This window comes from Haemaphysalis longicornis, unplaced genomic scaffold (assembly GCF_048455015.1).
Source record: "Haemaphysalis longicornis isolate Haplotype H1 unplaced genomic scaffold, Haemaphysalis longicornis Haplotype H1 scaffold_2, whole genome shotgun sequence".
NCBI classification, from domain to species: domain Eukaryota; kingdom Metazoa; phylum Arthropoda; class Arachnida; order Ixodida; family Ixodidae; genus Haemaphysalis; species Haemaphysalis longicornis.
In genome coordinates, this window is record NW_027526295.1 from 241,140,425 (window position 1) to 241,161,126 (window position 20,702).

Sequence of the window (20,702 nt, forward strand, 5' to 3'; positions counted from 1 at the left end):
AAGGTACGCATGAGTGATATAGTCGTGTTCTCAGTGAGCTAATCTATTGAGTTACAGCACCTTGTATTTTGACTTCAGTGTCTCTTTAATGCTGGAAGCATTACTGGTGGATCTTCTCAGTCCTAGGTGCGGAGCCAGATCAGGGTTATGATGCTTGCCCGAGAATATATGCCACTGTTCCTTGGGAGGAGCTGGATTGAATGCTTGCTACTGCTTGTCACGCGCAGTCATGCTAACAGGGAGCGGGATGAAACGACGCTACTTGTCCCTGCACTGGACATCATTCCTTCTTTACGTAATGAAGTCTCCGTAATGCTTCCAGCGTTGCAGCCCAATAGTGCGCAGAGGGATGTAAGGTCCTGCCATCTACTTTTTTTGTGCGGCCGACAAGTTCTGCCTTCTGTTTTTCTGTTTTCAAGGTCCGTTATGTCCCATGATTTAGGCGAGGCCAGTGACTGGGACCCATTGGCTGAAGAGTACCGCTCTCCGGCTTTCAACAGCTACACCACTGGCCCTGGAGTCCATCTGCCGCTAGAGTGCTTGCCAGCATTTTCAGAGTACTGTCAACTTTCCTTTTGTTGCTTGAGTGCGTGGCTCTTGAAGTGCATCATTGTTATCACAAGAAATTGTGGACAAAACAACCTAACGGTGCCCAGTATCCTATTTATTTTATTTATCATATACTGCGATGTTCAGCATGTTCAAAGGTAAAGCAATGGTACAACAAAGTTGAACTGAGATTTAATTAGGCTCCAACCAATACAATGCAAAAAGGCAAAAAACCCGACGTTTCGAAGCCGGCTCGGCTTCTTCTTCAGGGGTGACAGTGGCCACGCTGCAGCTCCATCTTATAGTCTCACATTTGCTGGCCTCGCACAAAGCCCCTCGCTGCGGCACGTAATGCGTGTGTGTACACCGAGGGGAGAGTGCCAAGCGAGCGATTAACATTCCCAGGTGTGCGTTGAATGTGCCACGATTCGAGGAAAAGCCGCTTCCTCCAGTTCGTTTCCCTTTCGAGGATGGCCGTTCCGGAGAAGTCAATTTTGTGGTCGGCCATTTCACAGTGTTCGGCGACTGCGCTGCGAACTCCATTCTGCTTCCGGACGTCGTTCTTGTGTTGCCTAATCCTCTCCGGCAGGTTTTTGGTTTCACCGATGAACGAGGCGTTGCACCCCGCGCACGGAATGCGGTAGACGACCCCGGGTGCCTTCTCTATTGTCGTCCGGTCTTTGGGGCGGGGGATTAAGCGGCCTATAGTTGTCGAAGGCTTGTGCGCTATGTGTACTCCTACCCCTTTGAAAATGCGGGCCAAGGCCTCGCTTGTTCCGGGGATATACGGCACCGGCACGCGTTTCAGGGGTCCGGCGGTTGAAGTTCTTGAAGAGTTCGTCACCCTCTTCTGCTCTTTGCGGCGGGTTACGGAGTGAATGAACTTTTTCGGGTAGCCGTTTTTTTTGAGGTCCGCAAATACATGGCTTACTTCTTTCTTACGTTCTGATTCCGACGAGCAAATTGCATCAGCTTTGTTAATTAAAGACGACACAACTGAGGCTTTGTGGTTAGCGGGGTGGGCCGAATTAAAATGAAGGTAGTGGCCGGTGTGCGTCGGCTTCCTGTGAACGGAGAACACCAGGCCCCTGCCTCCTCTTGTCACTTGGGCGTCAAGAAAGGGAATGGAGCCGTCTCGTTCACATTCAACCGTGAACTGGATGGCGGGGTGAACGGAATTTAGGCGTTTTTTCAGGCTGTCAACTGCGGAGGTCTTCACTATGCAGAAGCAGTCGTCTACATACCGAACCCCTGATGATATTCAGACCCCCGAAGGCCTGAATATCATCACTAAAGCCGAACAGCGACTCGTCAATTCCCGCCTCCACGAATGCAACGCCGCCATCAGGAAGAAAGAACTGGACCTGTTCTTTGCCAAGCGCCAACTGGAGCACCGCATCCCCGCACTGATGGCCTCCGTCGACGAGTTTGCTGACAGCGTGGCGGCATCGACTGCGGACAAGCACCGGATCACGCAAGATAAGAAACTTTCTTGTTTGTTGATAAGGCCCTCGTCCCAAATTGCCCAAGATCAAGGTTTTGTGACCAACCTGTCATCCCGCACTCTCACTCAAGGGCAAACTTCGGTTCTGGCCAAAGGACACAGCTACAATGTGGCTACGAGCCCCCCCCCCCTTGCAAAGGTCGTTGCCGCGGTGGAGGAAGCCGTTCAACAAGTACAGCCGCACGCCCGAGATGAAATAAGACTTAAATCGATTGGCCTCCTATCGAAATTGCCGCTTAAAATGGGAAAAAATTTGACCGCAGAGGAAAACCGAGCATTCCAGGAACTTCGAAAAGACGAAAGTATTGTCATACTACCTGCCGACAAGGGCAACTCGACGGTGGTGTTAGACCGCCAGGACTACGACCGGAAGGTTTCGGCTCTCTTGGATGGAAACGCGTATACGAAGTTAAAGAGGGATCCTACAGACCAAACGCAGACGCAGGTGAACAAGTTACTCGCGGCGATTTTCAAGAACCACCCGGAACAAAAAAATTCTATACCTTCGCTTGATCTGTCGAAACGGCTCCACACCAAGTTTCTACGGATTACCGAAGATCCACAAACCTGGCATCCCCCTTCGCCCGATCGTAGACTTCACATCATCCCCGTGCCGAGCGCTTTCAAATTTCCTGCACCGCATCCTCGCCCCCCTCGCCGGGAAGACGGCGACTCATGTACGCAACTCCAGCCACTTCGTGCAACTTACGTCACAGGTGTGCATTGACGAAGACGAGAGCCTGGTCTCGTTCGACGTCGTGTCATTGTTCACTAGTGTTCCTGTACCGCTGGCTGTATCCGCGGCCCGAACTGCCCTCGAAAATGACGCAACCCTAGAAGAAAAGACGCCGCTCACTGCTGATGAGATATGCCGCCTACTGGAGTTCTGCTTGGCCAGCACATATTTTTCGCATAATGGACAAATTTTCAAACAACAAACTGGAACCGCAATGGGGGCCGCCATCTCTGTAACAATGGCTAACTTGACGATGGAACACGTGGAAGGGAAGGCTCTGAGCTCCTTCCGGCCGCAACCTAAACTTTTTCTTTGGTATGTAGACGACTGCTTCTGCATAGTGAAGACCTCCGCAGTTGACAGCCTGAAAAAACGCCTAAATTCCGTTCACCCCGCCATCCAGTTCACGGTTGAATGTGAACGAGACGGCTCCATTCCCTTTCTTGACGCCCAAGTGACAAGAGGAGGCAGGGGCCTGGTGTTCTCCGTTCACAGGAAGCCGACGCACACGGGCCGCTACCTTCATTTTAATTCGGCCCACCCCGCTAACCACAAAGCCTCAGTTGTGTCGTCTTTAATTAACAGAGCTGATGCAATTTGCTCGTCGGAATCAGAACGTAAAAAAGAAGTAAGCCGTGTATTTGCGGACCTCAAGAAAAACGGCTACCCGAAAAAGTTCATTCACTCCGTAACCCGCCGCAAAGAGCAGAAGAGGGTGACAAACTCTTCAAGAACTTCAACCGCCGTACCCCTGAAACGCGTGCCGGTGCCGTATATCCCCGGAACAAGCGAGGCCTTGGCCCGCATTTTCAAAGGGGTAGGAGTACACATAGCGCACAAGCCTTCGACAACTATAGGCCGCTTAATCCCTCGCCCCAAAGACCGGACGACAATAGAGAAGGCACCCGGGGTCGTCTACCGCATTCCGTGCGTGGGGTGCAACGCCTCGTTCATCGGTGAAACCAAAAACCTGCCGGAGAGGATTAGGCAACACAAGAACGACGTCCGGAAGCAGAATGGAGTTCGCAGCGCAGTCGCCGAACACTGTGAAATGGCCGACCACAAAATTGACTTCTCCGGAACGGCCATCCTCGAAAGGGAAACGAACTGGAGGAAGCAGCTTTTCCTCGAATCGTGGCATATTCAACGCACACCTGGGAATGTTAATCGCTCGCTTGGCACTCTCCCCTCGGTGTACACACACGGATTACGTGCCGCAGCGAGGGGCTTTGTGCGAGGCCAGCAAATGTGAGACTATAAGATGGAGCTGCAGCGTGGCCACTGTCACCCCTGAAGAAGAAGCCGAGCCGGCTTCGAAACGTCGGGTTTTTTGCCTTTTTGCATTGTATTGGTTGGAGCCTAATTAAATCTCAGTTCAGTAACTTCCCAACCAGACAGAAGTCTGTCGAAATGTTCACTTTCAAGTACAACAAAGTTACAACAAAATTGTTACTAGAATACATCAAAGGTAAGAAAAACATATCAATCACCATCAAATTTTACGCGTTTTCAGAGGGCAGGGTACACACACTGCAACACAACCCAAAATTAAAGCACCGCACTCTCGGGCAAACATGTTTTTAAATGAAAGAAGTATTGTGAAACTCGGGAAACAAAGCACATTTCACATTGGAACAGGAAGTATCAATTTCAGGGCAACAAATTCTAGTCAGTTATTGATTTCGGAAAAAAAAAGTGTTTGTAAATATTAGTTCTTGCGAAGATTGGCTTGATGCTGCAGCTGTGTTTGTGACGGGAAAGCCTGGTAGAATCTTTTACTATGTAATTATCAGGCTTTGTTTCCAGTTAAGAAAAATATATTGACAGAGTAAGTTTACTCTTTGGCAACCGCGCCTATTCAAAATCGTTCAATTTGAACGATACCTTGGGAGCCCGTTTTCATAGCGTTCCAGGCATTCCTGGAACAAGTAAAGCTAATTAAAGTTAGCTGAGAAAATGCCCTTTCAACATCAGCTTTGTTTTTATTTTTGAAACAAAAACGTGAATTTTGACATGCATTTGCATCACCTGGGTGTGGAAAAGGGCATGGTCATCGCGCATCATTGCTACCTACGAAGAATACCTGCCACTCATAATTACTCTGCATCAGCGTTTGGTTTTTGTTATCAGGGCACAAGTGGTGAATCAGCAAACGATTTTCAATCAGGTTTTCACTTTGACAGTAATAATCCCAGAAATCGGCTGAAAATGTCAAGCAGTGCCTGTTTGCAAAGCTACTTTATGATTTTAGGCAGTTTCATTGGCTTTGCGCACGTTGCGATAAGTTGTGCTGTAGTTCCACTTACCACAGGACCATTCGCGAACAGTTTACAATTCATATTGGGCGCTACTATGCAGTTACTCAACTTTAAGCCTATCTGCCATAGCGCCTTGAGCGTCCGCGACTGATCCTCAAAAAAAGCATGCCGCTCCTGATCTCACCCAACCCTAACCCGATTTCTGCGATAAGAACTTCCGATGCAAGTCAAAAAATAACACCCAGTCGCCAGGTATCTGTTCGACGAGGAGAACGCTTCACACCAGCCTTACACACCGCCAGCTGTTCGCCTGTTTGTTTTGTACACTGTAGTTTCGTTTCCATACGAGGGTATCAACGTGGGTCAAGTGTTTCTTGTTCGTTGAACTGTCTATTCGGGCAGAGTCTCGAATAGGTTTTGTGCTGTTTCATTTCAAAAGCGTTAAGTGGCGCTGCAATGGAGGAGGCTCGTAGTGCTGATCTTCATCGCGCAACCGCTACTTGGCCAAAGTTTGCAGGGCACGATTCTAGCGTATCACACCTCATTCCTGCAAGCAAGGCTACAGTAGTGAGTCAGACGATTATAATGAAGCTCAACTTTATGTTTTGAGAGATAACTGACAATGGACGTCAATAAGCATCAACCATGGAGTTCCGCTTTCAACTTCATGCATGTTTTTCTGCATCGCGTGCTTGTCCCAAATACTGTGCTGGCCATAAATACCAAGTCAGTCATTGGTGAGATGTTTTTACGTTACGTGGGGGCAAATTGGTGCCTCTGATAATGTCAAACCACCAGATTTCTTCCGGGGAACCACCCGAAATTGCACAGTTTGAAATGGAGGTTGGGCTTCACTGCATGGCACGAGCACCACACATGCTAACATTTTTTTTTATAGCTGACAAACTGTTCCGCTCAAGTCATGTTTTCTAGGGCGTGTTTTTGAAATGTTGCCCTACAAAATGTATATTCTGATTTTTTCCTACTACCAGTGGTTTGCTATACACAACTCCTTTTTTTATTATTATTATTTTCTTCGACAACTTGAAAAAAATTTTGATTTTGATGTTTTTTTTTTCGCAGCTATGATGTATGAAAACATTTTAAAAACTGGTGTTATTGGAAAGGCTGTTAAATATTCTGCATTTTGTATTCCTGTAATTAGTGCCTAACCAATTTTTTGAGAAGAAAAAAAAAATGTTTTCTTGGACCCCTAAAAATCGGTCAATTTTCCGGCGGTCGTGAAAGAGTAAAGTCTAGCAGCTTATCGTCTGGCCTATTGTTCACTTGAAACCTTAGTTTTGCGGGCAAACAATGCAGCTTTGACCTGTCTTAACGTGTTGAAAAGGGCGTTTTGTAGGGTGCGGACATACTGGTTTTAAATTATTTGTAGCTCTTGGTTTTGTATATTATAAATGTTTTGTTTTGGTGTGGTTTCCTTGAATACGCTATACATCTTCCATGCAGACAGTTGGCATGTTTAGAGTGGCACTGGTGCTAGCTTTTATGGGCTCTTTCACGTAACCACTTTGTGTACTTTTATTAAACCACCACAATGTAGACAGTCCAGTAGTGCTGTTTCATTTACGGGTGGAAATTAGAAAAGCTTTTGTGTGCAGGAGTGGAATCGTTAAAAGATGGAAACTGGTTTTTAAATGTTTGAGACAATTCACGAATAACACTAAGAGCCATGCTGAACCCAAAGATTGCGAATGTTGTGTGGCACTACTGCAGCCTTCGTTAGTGGGCCCCCCTATGCCTTTGTGGTGCTGTCTAACAGAGGGCAGAGGAACTGCTACGTGGTAGGGTAGTGTAATTAATGAGCAGCAAAACAGCTGCATAGTTTGGGGTCAACTAGTTTCGGTCGTGGCCTTTTTTTTTTTTTTTTTTTTTCCCTTGGTATTTGTAGAGGATGCCAGTGGAGGTGAGAAGCGACGGTTGCTGGTGCAGCCACCCTTGTAAATCTTTTAAATTGTGCTTTTACGCAATCAAAATGGCAGAGCTAATATTGAATGCACAAATTGGTGATCGTCGGGGCTACTTGAACAGGGTAGCATGTTCGTTAAGGTTTACAAGACTCGCAGTCTGTGTCTTTTGTAAACAGGCTGTGTCACCTCTTTTTCACATTCACAATTCATCACGGAGTCATAGTGAGGGAGAATGTATTGGGCGGGTAATTGTTTTCATAGCTTCTGCATTTTCGGCTCGTGAAATGACTGGCACTGCCAGAGCACTTTGTATTTTCAGCACCAACCCATCAATGAGTGCCAGTTTTTTTTTTTTTTTTTGCTCTTTAGGGAACGAAGTACGATTACAATATTCACAGAGCTTATTAGCCCGCTGCATAAGCCAGTGCCGAGTGCTAAAGGGGCACAGAATCGCTAGATGTTTACAGACCAGGGAGCAATAAAATTGCCCAACTAGATAGCAGGGCTAGGTCTCTCCCTCCCTAAATCTCCCCTCACTTGCAGGGAGTCTCAGATTGCGAGGTCGAGGTCACTGGTTGTCAAGAATCTTCCTGTGGGCCTGTCTGAGGTAAGTGTTATCTTTTTACTGCCCTTTGCTATTCAACTAGTCAATGTGGAGCCGAGTAAAGGTGTTTTAAGTAGAGTTAAAAGTTGTCGTACCGGAGGGGCCTTGTCTTCTTTTCCTTGACAGCTGCAAAATATCCTTCTGCTCACAGTTATGTATGTTGCAACCCAAAATGAAATTTGCACATTTGGTTCATGAGATTTTATTTTGCCCGTGAGTCTCATCTACCGAGTTTTTTTGCCTTGAATTGCCAGTTCCTATGTTTTTGATGTGCCAAATGCTGAACTTGCTGAACTTTTCTTCTTCTTTTGATTCGTTGTGGTCATTAGTCGTGCCCCTGCCCACATCAGAAATGTGCACTTTCCCTTATTGGCTGTATGGGAGGGCTTAAGTGGCCTGCTGCAGTGTATTTATCTGGGTCCTGTGTATCATTGCAAAGCATGGCAATGTTTTGGGTGTGCTTTTGTTATGGCCATGATTCTCAAACGCTGAGGGAAGCAGCAAAAGCTGTGCCCTATGAAGCCACTAAAAACAAACGAAAGCAGAATAATCATGTTTCGAAGTTTAAACAAAATCCAATTTTGCCCAGAGGCAGCAGTGTTAGCGGGCTACCATTCTCTGTCAAAGTAAGTTTCATTGAGGGACTCGTACAGAAGCACAGTGTTCATATTTGAACACAAGAGATTCCTGTTACGGCGTCTATAACTTCAAATGTTTTCATTTCCGTCCTGTCATAATGCGTGTAAAAGGTTTCTAGCAACAAAGAGTTACTGAGCTAGCATGTGAGAAGTGCAACAGCTGTGCAAACTTGTGATTTAGTAAAAAAGTGACTTTCTCCTCCCAGTGGTGCTTTGAAAGGACAGTTGGGGCCACCTTTGTCAGGATGGTAGAATGTCGGCGTTGATTCTTACAATGATCAGTTTGTAGTAGATTATTGTGAGGGACCTATTAATAAATGACAATCTCCAAATAGCACGACACAATGAAGCCAAATAGCACTAAAAGATGAAGCAGCCTTGGAGCCTTTGTGGTCACACGTGCCTTATCATTGCTATGCAGGCTGGACTGAAGAGTTTGTTCTCTAGGTGCGGATTGGTGCTCAACTGCCAGAAGCTTCAGCCGAAGCCAGAATTCCCGGACAAGACAATCGGGTAACGGCTTGTTCTCTCCGGCTTAAGGAGGGTCAGTGTGTGTTTTGAAGTGCTAAAAATGAGTAGCATTGATGTCTGCAGGTTATGCCAGCTTACATTCTTGCGCATTCGCTCAATGCTGAAGGAAACGGCGTGGATGAAGTTGCGATGCAACGCATGCGATGTTGCAGGTTCATTGACTACCGTACGACCCAAGAGGCCCTTGCCGCCATTGCTGGGCTCCACAACAAGCCTCCTTTCTATCTGAAAGTGAACCTGAGCACCATGTCGCTCTCCGAGAGGTGGAAGTTTGACGCCAGGAAAAAGGTGAGAACGGGGACCCAGCAGGGCTGCTCATCTAGTATATAAAGGTGTCAGCAACATGTTGAAAAAATTTGCAGAGACTCTCAACTGAAACAGTAGTGTAACAAAGTTTTTAAGAGGCAGTATTAGAAGCCTTACGGCAAAGTAAGCAGGCCGTAGGAATATAAATACATATAGCCATAAAACTGCTTTCATCCCAAGGAGCACCCCTTTTAAGGTGTGAGGCCGAGTCAAAATCGCAAAATTTTTTTTCAAAATGTCAATTTTTTGTTTTCCCCCTCGTTAGATGTGGAATTTATCGGGCATCGTTTTGCTGAAAAAAGTTTCTTTGTACAGAGTTTCTTTCAAAATATACATGAAAATGTAAGTAGGCGTCTACGAAACCGAAACTGAAACTGCCGGTTTTGTGTGCAGCACAAAAAAGCCCTGGTTCGGGGTTCTTAGCTTGTTCTTTAACAATCGTATTACGTACAAATATGTGACAAAGCCTTAATAGTGTTTTCAACACCTTATTTATCAATTAAAATCAAAGTTCTCACCAGTGTTGCGACCGAGTGGGGGCACCCGATCCGAGCTCCGTGGCCTCTGACATACGAGTGGTAGCGTGTATGATGCGAGCGGCCAGCCGCTGTTGCAGCCGTGAAGAAGTCCAGAAGCCGTAGGCTAACGTAACTGTTTACTTCATAGCGAGAGGTGAGCCGAAGCCAAATAACAATGCGCCGACGGGCAAGGTTACAATACAGGACTTGAGCAGAGCGACAGCATCGATTCGCTGCTCTAACAGGAATGGTTTACAACGCTTGCGGGGGTCTATTTATACCCAAAAGCAGTAACGGTCAAAACTCCAACAAGCTGGAACATGCCACGAATGTCACAGACACACACAAAGCTTTTTCCAGTGTTCGTTAGTCGTCGGTAGCCTCCGCGCACGTTGAGTCCGAGAGATGGGAGAGAGGAGGACTCCGTTGCGATCGACGGGGCCTCTGTGTCCTTGAAGAGCGTGGAGACGAGCCTCGCCGCCAGCCGCCGAAGTTTTGAAATGCGCCGAGAGCAAAGCGTCTTGACGCGGCTTGTCGCAACTTGTCACTGACATGGTGGCGCCTGACGGCAGAGAGGCGCACGAGTGGCTTCGCCGCACAGCCGAGGAGTGATGCGGGGAAGTACTGCGGCGCTGGCCGATTCGTAACAGCTTCTCCGCCGGGGGTCCGAGATCCCGATGGATAAGGGTCTTCAACCGTTGTCCGGAGGGATGCTGTCGAAGTGAAGTGCTCGGCAGATGCTCGACTCCAGGCCTGGGCTGTACGACACTGTGCTGGAGCTTCACCGGGCCGCTCACGGGACGAGTAGTGGCTCCCCAAGAACATCTCTGGCTTGGTCAGGCAAGCAACAGAACAACACAGAAAGACACAACCGCATCGCCGGGAAGTGCGAAGACAAATCCACACTGAAGCTGTACCAGGCTTTTAGTTGCGATAAAATACGCTAATAACTAACTACTCTAGTTATATTTTTGCCCAGCAGTACTTTAGACAAGTGAACAAACTAGAAAGGTGACATTTCCTGTGATTGGAAATGTCCCACACAAAAAGAAATGTAATCGTAAAGGGCGAAACCTGCGTCAGGAAAAACAATGAACTTGAGAAAGTCAGGCATCTACAGGCCATTTCTTGCCTTAAGGACTCCGACTTAAGCCATCAGCATTGCCATTCAGTTTCCCCTTTTTGTACCGCACTTTAGGTGCACCCGTTCTCTGAAAGCGACTGCTGCGACCGCGGGAAAGGACACCGGTCGTCTTGTTCGACATAGGTCGAGCGCGCGGATGAGCGAGCGACATTTTCCAACGTTCAAACGAGAGGCGCGCACTCCTTTTTGGAGGCGGCATTCCCCTGGCGCGATGCGAGCTGACGGCTTTGCCCCTTCGCGTGCCCGCACTGAAATGCGCGCCACAAGAACATCGCGGAAGTTTTTGCTATCTCCTCGTTGCTCGCCTTTTTACGAACGCGTTCGGCAAGCAAACGCCGGAACGCGTTTGCGTTCTCTCCTCTAGGCTGGTCGGTTTCCGACTTCGGCTCAGCCACAGGTGACACCGGAACCTCAACCAGCTCAGCCGATGTTGGCCTAACATCGGGAGCATCAGCTGGGAGTGAAAAGGGCACGACGTGCTCATTAGACACCTGGTAACTTCGAACAGTCACTACCTCGATGCCCCTCGCGCTTTCGGCGACAGCCTCAGCAAGCGAACACCAAAGGGTGTTTTCGTTATCCTTCGCGTTTTCAGCAACAGCCTCGGCACGCGAAGGCCGAAATGTGTTGCCGTTCTCCTTTCTCACAGCCAGAACTACACTACAACCAGGCTGCTCTGTCTTAAAAGACGGCTCAGCCACCCCAGACACCTGAATCTCTACGAGCTCGGCTGGCCGTCGCTCGAGGTCAGCTACCTGAGCTGGTGTCATAACGGAATCGGCTTGCTCAGTGGCGAGATTGTCATGACTCCCAACTGAGCTTTGCAAACTGCTCGCTGCTTCGACTGCAGGCTTTGCCACCACCTCGCTCGTTTCCGCACTACCGTCTGAAGGAACAACCTCCGTTTCAGCGGACTCGTGCGGCCTTTCGGTAACCTCATCGTTTACGCAATCCTGCGAAACGTCACTATCTCGCGAAATGTTCACGTTCAAGACGGTAGCCGTTCCCAAGGCCACCCGCGAATTTGAACCGTCCGAACACTCCGCCGAGATCTGTGAAACAAACGCCGACACATTATCGCACTCAGTGGACACGCACTGCCCTCTGCCGCCTCTGCCGACAGTCTGAGCTAATGCGCCGTCGTTATCTCTCTCAGCAACCTTGCCGCGCTGCTGGGCCGCAACCGTCGCCTCCGACTCGCGCTCCCGAGCGTCTGCTACTGGCACCGCTGGCACAGTGCTTTCCTCGACAACGAGGTCTTTTTCGAGCAACAAGTCTAACTCAGGCTTCGCTTCTTCCTGCTCGAGTTGAATTTTGTGCTCTAGGTTCTTGTTCTCCCGTTGGAGTCTCTCTCCCTCGAGCTCCCTTCTTTCCTGTTCAAGGCGCTCGAGCTCGAGGTCGTACCATCGCAACTTTTCCTTGTGTTTGAGTTCCAGATCGCATATTCTTTCCTTGCGTTCCTGTTCTTGTTTCTGCCTTTCGAGCTCCCGTACTCGCTTTCTTTCCTCGCGTTCCTGCTCTCGTTTCTGCCTCTCGAACTCCTCACGCTGGCGCTCAGCCTCTGCCTCCGCACCCTGACGTTTAGCCTCTGCCTCGGTGGCCTGACGTTTCGCGGTCTCCCTGCCATTGATCAGCTCAATGCATTCCGACAGCTCCTCATCGTCAGCCCCAACAGCGAGTATAGCCTGTATCAGCTCTGGCTTTCTCAGCGCATCCGTAACATCCAAGCACAACTCTTTTGCAAGCTCCAACAACTGCGGTTTTTTCAACGCTTTCAAATTCATGGCCGGTCTAGAGTACTGCTTTCCCACTGCTCCAAAAATGTTTTGCGCGAATAACCCACGCGACAAAAACACACGCCCTACCAGCTATCCTTAGAAGCCTGGTAAAACTCAGTGAAGAAAAGTCCCGCACTCACCCTTGACCGCCGTGAATTCTGCGAAGTCCGAAGCCGCCTTGACGTCCGTGGTGTTGGGTCTCGCACCGCTGGCTTCAGGTGTTACGAAGTTGCCATCCCACCGCTGCCAACCAGTTGTTGCGACCGTGAAGGCCGACTGCAGCCGGGAAGACGTCCAGAAGCCGTAGGCTAATGTAACTGTTTACTTCATAGCGAGAGGTGAGCCGAAGCCAAAGAACAATGCCCCGACGGGCGAGGTTACAATACAGGACTCGAGCAGAGCGACAACATCGATTCGCTGCTCTAACAGGAATGGTTTACAACGCTTGCGGGGGTCTATTTATACCCAAAAGCGGTAACGATCAAAACGCCAACAAGCTGGAACACGCCACGAACGTCACAGACACACACAACGCTCTTTCCAGTGTTCGTTAGTCGTCGGTAGCCTCCGCGCACGTTGAGTCCGAGAGAGGGGAGAGAGGAGGACTCCGTTGCGATCGACGGGGCCTCTGTGTCCTTGAAGAGCGTGGAGACGAGCCTCGCCGCCAGCCGCCGAAGTTTTGAAATGCGCCGAGAGCAAAGCGTCTTGACGCGGCTTGTCGCAACTTGTCACTGACATGGTGGCGCCTGACGGCAGAGAGGCGCACGAGTGGCTTTGCCGCACAGCCGAGGGGTGATGCGGGGAAGTACTGCGGCGCTGGCTGATTCGTAACACCAGGCAGATGCACAATGTTTTACACGTGTTGTTTACATTCTGGAGACTTCGTGCATGCGTCAAAGGAGCTTTGAATTGCTTGGTGGATCTGCTTAATCTCTGTCGCTTACTTTTTTTTACTGGCAGCCAAAGTATAGGGAAGTTTAGAGTGAAAAGGCTCGCAAAACGAAAAACCAAATACCGAAATTGAATGATCAGCCGCGCAACGCAAAGGCATCACGTCAGAGCACTGATACTGCAAAGCAAGCTACAAAAAAAGGCAGAATGCCACAGGAGCAAGATCCAAGAAGGAAATAGCTACAAACATGGGAAACTTTAGCTCTCTTTGGGGATTCATGCGATCTCATTACTTTTGATTCATTGCACAGGCCAAAGCCTCCCCTCTACCACTACCAAGAATCGTGTGTTTTCATGGAGTTAAATTGAAGTTAAAAGTGTCGGGGTGACACCCACATTTATTACAATTTTCAAATAAAAATAAACAAACAAAGGACATACTTTATAAGGTTCCCATGGGCCTAAAAAAGTGTGCTTTATGATGTCCACCAAAAATTGCATTGTTGATCTTTTTTTAAAAAAAAATTTCCCTGCGCTTGGCCTAATACCTTAAACTAGGCTTAACTACTATACTCAATGGATTGCTGAAATTTTATAGGGCAGTATGGAGAGTCCTGTATCAAAGTATGATTCTTTTTTTTCTTAAGCAGCAAAAGTGGCACACAGCAAGGGTTTCTTCGTTGAGTTCACATGGGAATGTGTAATAGGCATGTAAAAAGGTCATGAAGCAAGGCATACCCATCCATCAAAATCAAACAAGTTGCAAAAGTAATAAGGTGCACAAGCGGTGACCCTTATGCTCATGAAAAAATGAAAGTTGGGATCCCTGGCATGGATGTCGGCAGGATTTTGTCTTGGGAGGGGCAAACCCTTTGTATTGAGGGGGAATAGGGAGAGGGGGCTGGGGTGGCTTAAGGGGGGGGGGGTGGCCTTTTGCACCCTCCTGCCGATGCCCATGACCCCTGGGCAAGGGGAGTGTTGGGCGAGGGTAGGATGAGTGCAGGTTCCCCTCACTCCCAGGAGAAAACGTGCGGGCTTTAAGGGGGCCCTGCAACACTCTTTGAGGAGTGCAACTAAGCCTCGGCGACGTTTAGATCACACTGCCAGGAATACCTGAGCCAAATATCACACAGGCACGTGAAGCGGTGAGCGCGCAAATCGCTGTGAAAGATGCGGAAAAACGAACCGCGCTCTCTTCAGTTCTCCTCATTATGCACCCCTGGCATGGCCTAACGACGTCATTGAGGCCATGGCTGTCCAATCAGCTGTCACTGGTCAACATCGCGTCTAATTTCTCGCATTTCCTGTGATGATTCGCCATCGTCGGCACTGTGTACGTACCTCTTCTACGCCTGAACCTGTACGCACAGTTTTGACGTTTCTTTTGTGTTTTGAGTGCGAGCCGAGTTTGAGTGATGAGCTCAATACTTCCCTTTTAACCAGACCACTCGACAACGAACGTTTATTGCTTCAAAAACACCCTACCAGCCGGAGCGTGCGCTTGCGAGCAGGCACCCATGACTGCTTCTTTGTGGCACCAGACCGGAAATAGATCCCTCCACGTTGTGGAGAAACGGGGAAAACTCCCCAGCCTGTGACATATCGATGGCCGCGGAAGAGAACGCCGCGAGCCGCCCCCTTCTCCGGGAGAAAGCAAGCAGCTTTCGTCGCGTTGTCCGTAGTCGAGTTGAAAGGGAACGATTATGCGCGATTTCTCATCGCGCGTAGTTTCGGTGACAGTGAACAGATTTTCATAATTCTTGCGGGAGGAGATTGCTGGGACAATAGACTTTACCCCACAATACATTCCTAGTAGTCGATGGTACGTGTTGCAGGGTCCCTTTAAGCACAAACCAGTGGGCTATAGGGAGCCAGTTCTGCCCTGTGGCTGCACTGGCACGGGTCTGATAAAAGCAGGAAAATTGTTGTTTCTCCCCTCACTGGGCACAACTGCTCAACTTGGGAATATTTGATGCACAAACTGATAATTTTTGTGCGCTGTTTTTATTTTTTAGGAGTTGCTTTTGCAGGGCTTTAAAGTGAGCTTAGCAGGAGGTATCGGGTTAAAAAAGAGCCGACGTTCAGTTTTATGGCTTGCAACACAATTTTTTATTAATTGGACATAATTTGTAGTGCACCCAGCTACATAGGATCAATTTCATTGTTGTAGAGAGCTTCGTCTCAAAACTTGGGCAGCATGTTTTTGTGCACTGATCACACCCGTGCCTTCATTGTGCCCCCACTAACTCCCATTGAAAAACGGATTAGTCCTGGAACTTCAGTCCACATTCAGTTACTTTTCACGTGCCTATTAAAACTGGTACGATTAGCATAGCCTATCGAACAGTTATTAGATGTCTTAGTGTTTCCCCTACAGAAAATGAAGATGCACAGCAGATGTTCTTAGCCCACCTCTCAGGTTATCAAGTGACTTGAAATGTAGAAATATCCCATAGCATGTTGTCTGAAAGTAAAACGAGTCTACAAGTTCTGGCGTGGGACTTTGAGAAAGCCCACTGAGTGGAAGTTCTTGTTCAAGTGAGGCTTGTTCAAGTGAGGCTTGTTCAAGCAAGGTTGCACTGCACTTAGATGGCGAATTTTGGTCTAAATTTTCATTTTAATTCAAGTGAAATTGCTCATGGAAGCTTTCGTACTGTTGCGAAAGTAATCACATGCTGAAGTGCGATTTGCAATTTCGTTACTGTCCCACAGGAAGAGCTGGAGGAAATACGGCGCAAGATCGAAGAACGGCACGGCCTGCCCGCCTACAATGTTCCTTCCCAGCCAGGGGCTGGCCGAGGTGAGAGGTGGAGATGGTGGTGTGCTTTTGTGATGTGACTCTTCCTCGGTTTCGTTTCCCTTGGTGAACGGTGTTTGTGGGCCCCTCTTAAACTTCTCTCAGTGCCACACTACTAGTGTTCCATCATTGTGACCGGTTTTGCACCATCCTGCTCTAAGGGTGGAATTGTGGTAGCCTGGTTGCTTTCCTGTGTTTTGTCTAGGCTTTTTTCCTGGGCCCCTGGCTGGTGTTTGCCTGCTTATGCTGTGGTGTTTGGTTTTTGCAGGAAGGGGCTTGCTCGCTTCCTATACTGCTGAAGACGTAAGTGTCCTTCACTTGTTTGGGCTGAGCTGTCGCTGGGTTACTTTTATGGGTGATGTTTTCGCCATCTTTTATTCGCCCGTAGTCGTCGTTGCTTTGGGTAGTAACAATTGTATAGCTTTTATGGAGGGTGCTTGGTACTTGGTAAAAAATCTAGGAAGGCTGCCTGTGTGGGATAGATGCAAGTTGCATTGTAGCATTCAGCATTTTGGCTTGCATGCTGCAATTTACTGCTGCACTTTCACATCATCGAGGACACTTAACTGTTTATTCTAAGTAATGGTAAGGGATTAATTGCACTTTGAGTGCTCTTGCTTCCATACTTTGCTTTTTGAGTACCACAAACTTGTGTGGCTTTGGCTGGCATGCGCGTGTGTACACATCAAAGTAAATTTTAGTAGAAATTGAAGTGTCGACTGATGGCATCCTTGAAAGTCGGCATCCTTGAAGGTCTGGATGACCTAAGCATGGTAGTTGGCGACATGGAGAATTGTAATGTAGATTAAAAAAAAAAGGCAAACTCTGCTTGAACTTGTGTTGGCAGTACAGGCATCGGTGACTGTGCCGGAATCACAAGTGGGGTTGCCGATTTATCACTTAGAGATCTGGTAGTTCCTGAGGGAAAAGCCTTGCACTTCTACTGTTGTGTGGTGTGTGCGATCGCTTTGTGTCTCGCCTAGCCTACATCAGCACCGTTCCTTCCGTTTAACCCTTTGCTCCTCTCGTGCTCCCTCCCCAGTTGAAGTCGATCCAGGTGGAAGTGGGTCACAAGCCCGGTGACCGGCGCGTCTTCAGCAGCCCCGACGGCAGCGGCGGCCGGACAGGCCCACCAGCATCGCACGGGTCCAGCTCGTCGGCCGAAGAGTCTCAAGTGGACGAGCGTCTGCGGGTGATGATCTCGGATGACGGGAGCGGAGTGCAGAAACGCGAGGTCTGGTACACCGACGACCCCATGCCTTTCATACAGGAGTGCCTCGTCTGCTCAAGCTTCTGTGAGTGCTGGCTCTACTCGCTCGTGGGCTGGGCTCAGCTTTGGAACAGTGCACAAGACTGCTCTCAACCGTTCACAGGAGTGCACAGGAGTTGTTCATTTTACGAAAATTTTAGTATTTCTAACCTGATATGTAATGTGGTAATAGCCTTTGCAGTAACAAGTTTCATTCACGGACAAACTATTTCTGCAGTACTGTTGCACTTCCTGGCCCTTCTAGAACACAAAAGGATATATAGCGTTCTAGTATTTGGTAGGTGCGTAGATTATAAAAATTTAGGGAGAAAGTAATGGTATTGTGTTGTACAAATCCAAACTTAGGCCAGACACACTGACTGCATATTTGAGCTCCTCAGGGTTTCAAAAACACACAATAAAAAAAACTAACAAAACAGTTCTCAAGAACAGTGGCCCCCCTTCAACCATTAAGAAATACTGCGATGACTCTTCACTGCCTCCTCCCCTTACCCCACTGATATATACGGGTTCACTGCTGCCTATTCATGTACCATGCTCCAGGTTCCCCCCTCAGGAGTTGGAACCGTTCGAGATAGCTTTGTGCGGCCTTGACTTGATGGATTTTGTGCGTTTAAGATGTGAAAAACTGAGCACCTGTAAAGGTGTTCCAGATCTTCTAGTATACCGTATTTACTCGCGTAATCCTCGCACTCGCGTAATCCTCGCACCCCTAATGTGAGCCACCAAAACTTGAATTTTTTGGTTCCTCGCATAATCCTCGCACCCCCAACTTTGCAGCGGCGAAAGTTGCCTGCTCGCGAAACCCGCATGGTGCACGCACTCTCCAACGCGCGCCCTCCCCCGCCGCCTCTCCGGCGGAGAGCGGCGGAGAGCGCTGTGTATCCAAGGCCATCCAGGCGCCCTAACAACCTGCGTGGCTACTCCCTAACAGGCGCCCTAACACGCTACTCACACTGTCCTTTAGCCGGTTTCGCGCATGTTTCGCGTGCGCGCAACTAGTCGGTGTTCGCGCAGCCCGCTGTCGTGTCGTCGTGTCGCCGTCGTGGTCCCGCCGTTGTGGTCCCGCCGTTGAGCGGCAGCAATCAGTGAGTCACTCGCGTCAGTGGTGGATAGCTCGCTGCCGTTTTGAGAACTTTTTGATCTAATTGTTTTGTGCTTGGTGCCGCTTCGCCATGGGGAGGAACGCCAGCTACACTGCCGCTTTCGAACTGAAAGCGAAAGAGTACGCGATCGAACACGGCAAACGTGCCGCAGGCAGGCACTTCGGCGTCACCGATTTCAACGTGCGTTACTGGAGTAGGGCACGCACATACGACGACGAGATAAGGCGCGCGCCAGAAAGCAAAGGCGGCAATTTCATGATCGCTGATCGAGGGGAGAATGTTTGCGTTGTAAATAATAAAATAAAAAGAAATAGCTGCTGTTGGCAACACTGAGCTTACCTATACAAAAAACGACCGCTACATTTAGCGGGATTGGCATAAGGCAAATTGGCAACACTGTGTACCATTTTTTTTTTTTTTTTTTTCCCCGCATAATTCTCGCACCCCTAACTTTGCATTGACTTTTCCGGAAAAAAAGTGCGGGGATTATGCGAGTAAATACGGTACACTTCTTGCCCATGCTTAGCCATATTGTCCTCGTTTAGGCTTGTCTCTCATGTTCCGAGAGGCCAAAGCGTACTGTTGCACGTCCCGATGCTTCGATGCTTGCCTTTCTTTCAGCCGAATACGTTTGTAACGTGTGCAAGGCCTACTATTGCTCTGAGGCCTGCCAGCTTGAAGACTGGCCAAAGCACAAGTTAGTCTGCCGTCCAGCAAAGACCGGGTAAGTCTGTTTTGGTTTGCTTGTCATTCGATACCGACATTTACAGGGTTCTGCGCATCTGGAGTCTGGGCACGTCTGTGAACAGATTCAGTGTGCACTTCTGTGAATACTGGATTGTACCTGTGCGAATACTTCGATTCGGGAATTGGATGTCAGCTATTCGATTTTTGGATTATTCAAGTAGATTTGCTGAATGGGCTTGACTCTGCAAAAGCGAGAGATGTTAATGCGCTCTTACGAACTGCTGCTGCACTTTCTGCTCATTTTCTGGCTACACGGCAAGCTTTATCCAAATAGCACTTTTCACAAGCATGCCTTGTCAAATTTATCTGCAGCACGAAGTAATTTGCGGTTGCATTGATTAAGTCACAGTCGATTCTGGCTGTCATTTTGAATTCTGCAATCAGTTGTTTACATGTTGGTGCAGCTTTTAGTAAAGCAGTCAGCTGTGCCAACATTGCTGCCGCTTTTGTCGTGTTTGTGAGAGTGCCTGTGTTAAGTTAAAAACAAGAGGTTCTGACTTTTTGCATGCATTCACCCGAGTCCCCTGCCCTCGAGAGCAGATTTCTGACACAAACAAGACCACTTTAAAATCCATCTCGGGGCCACTTTAAATGGCCGGCGTTTCTTGTTGGGCTACTTGTGCGGATCTAAAGATGACTTTTTTATAGTCTGTGCAACTTAACTCTAAATCAGGCCTGTACCCATTATTATTTCTGAATGATGCATCTTGCTCCTGTTTTCTTCCCCCCCCCCCCCCCTCCCCCCGGCCTTTCCTTTCACCCCCAGTTTGCTTGAAACACCACGAGTGAAGCCAGTGGAGAATGACAAAGCTGCTGTGGCCCCACCAGGACCAGGCGCACACAAGGGCAATGTACCTATGTCCAAGTTTTTGTCAGGATTGTTCTCCGTGTCATTTATGTTGCCTTTTTTTTTATACATATTTTAAGCGTGCAAGCTTCTTTTTTTTCGTGACTGCTGCCACTAAATTCTTATTCGGTTCAGCTAGAGGGAAGTAATTTATTTTCTGGTTAATCGCCAGTTGGGCAGATGTTCAAAAAAAATTTTTTTGCTCTACCTGTCAAAGGTAGGCACAAAATTATGATGCACATCCACACCAGCTGTGTTTCAAGGGCAAGCTGAAATGACAGAACAGGCTTACTGGGCTTTACCTTTCGATGTCAATCCTCTACCCCCCAAAATAGCTGTGAATCGCTTCAAAAACGTGGCTGTGCGTGACCACACCTTGAAGGAGAAGAGCCAGGAATGTGCAAATAATCGAGTCAAATTTAAATAAAAGGAGGTTCTCATGTGGCCTACTCTGAAGCCATGGAAAAGTGGGAGTGTTTGCGGTAGCTTTCTTCTCTCTCCTGCCCCACGCCAGAAAAATATCCTCCTCTCTGTTTAGGATCTTATCGGT

The 20,702-nt window shown here is 48.4% G+C and overlaps 1 protein-coding gene across 1 annotated transcript in view; it reads left to right on the forward strand.

Annotated features, from left to right (window-relative positions):
- LOC144170259 (uncharacterized) overlaps positions 1–20,702 on the forward strand; it is a 54,988-nt gene that overhangs the window by 1,650 nt on the left and 32,636 nt on the right. The window contains exons 2-10 of the mRNA XM_077699937.1: positions 420–557; positions 7,519–7,582; positions 8,639–8,730; positions 8,901–9,036; positions 16,098–16,185; positions 16,451–16,485; positions 17,225–17,477; positions 19,180–19,282; positions 20,072–20,156. Coding sequence (XP_077556063.1) covers positions 427–557; positions 7,519–7,582; positions 8,639–8,730; positions 8,901–9,036; positions 16,098–16,185; positions 16,451–16,485; positions 17,225–17,477; positions 19,180–19,282; positions 20,072–20,156 — 987 coding nt within the window. The 5' untranslated portion in view covers positions 420–426. The remainder of the gene's footprint in view (positions 1–419; positions 558–7,518; positions 7,583–8,638; positions 8,731–8,900; positions 9,037–16,097; positions 16,186–16,450; positions 16,486–17,224; positions 17,478–19,179; positions 19,283–20,071; positions 20,157–20,702) is intronic.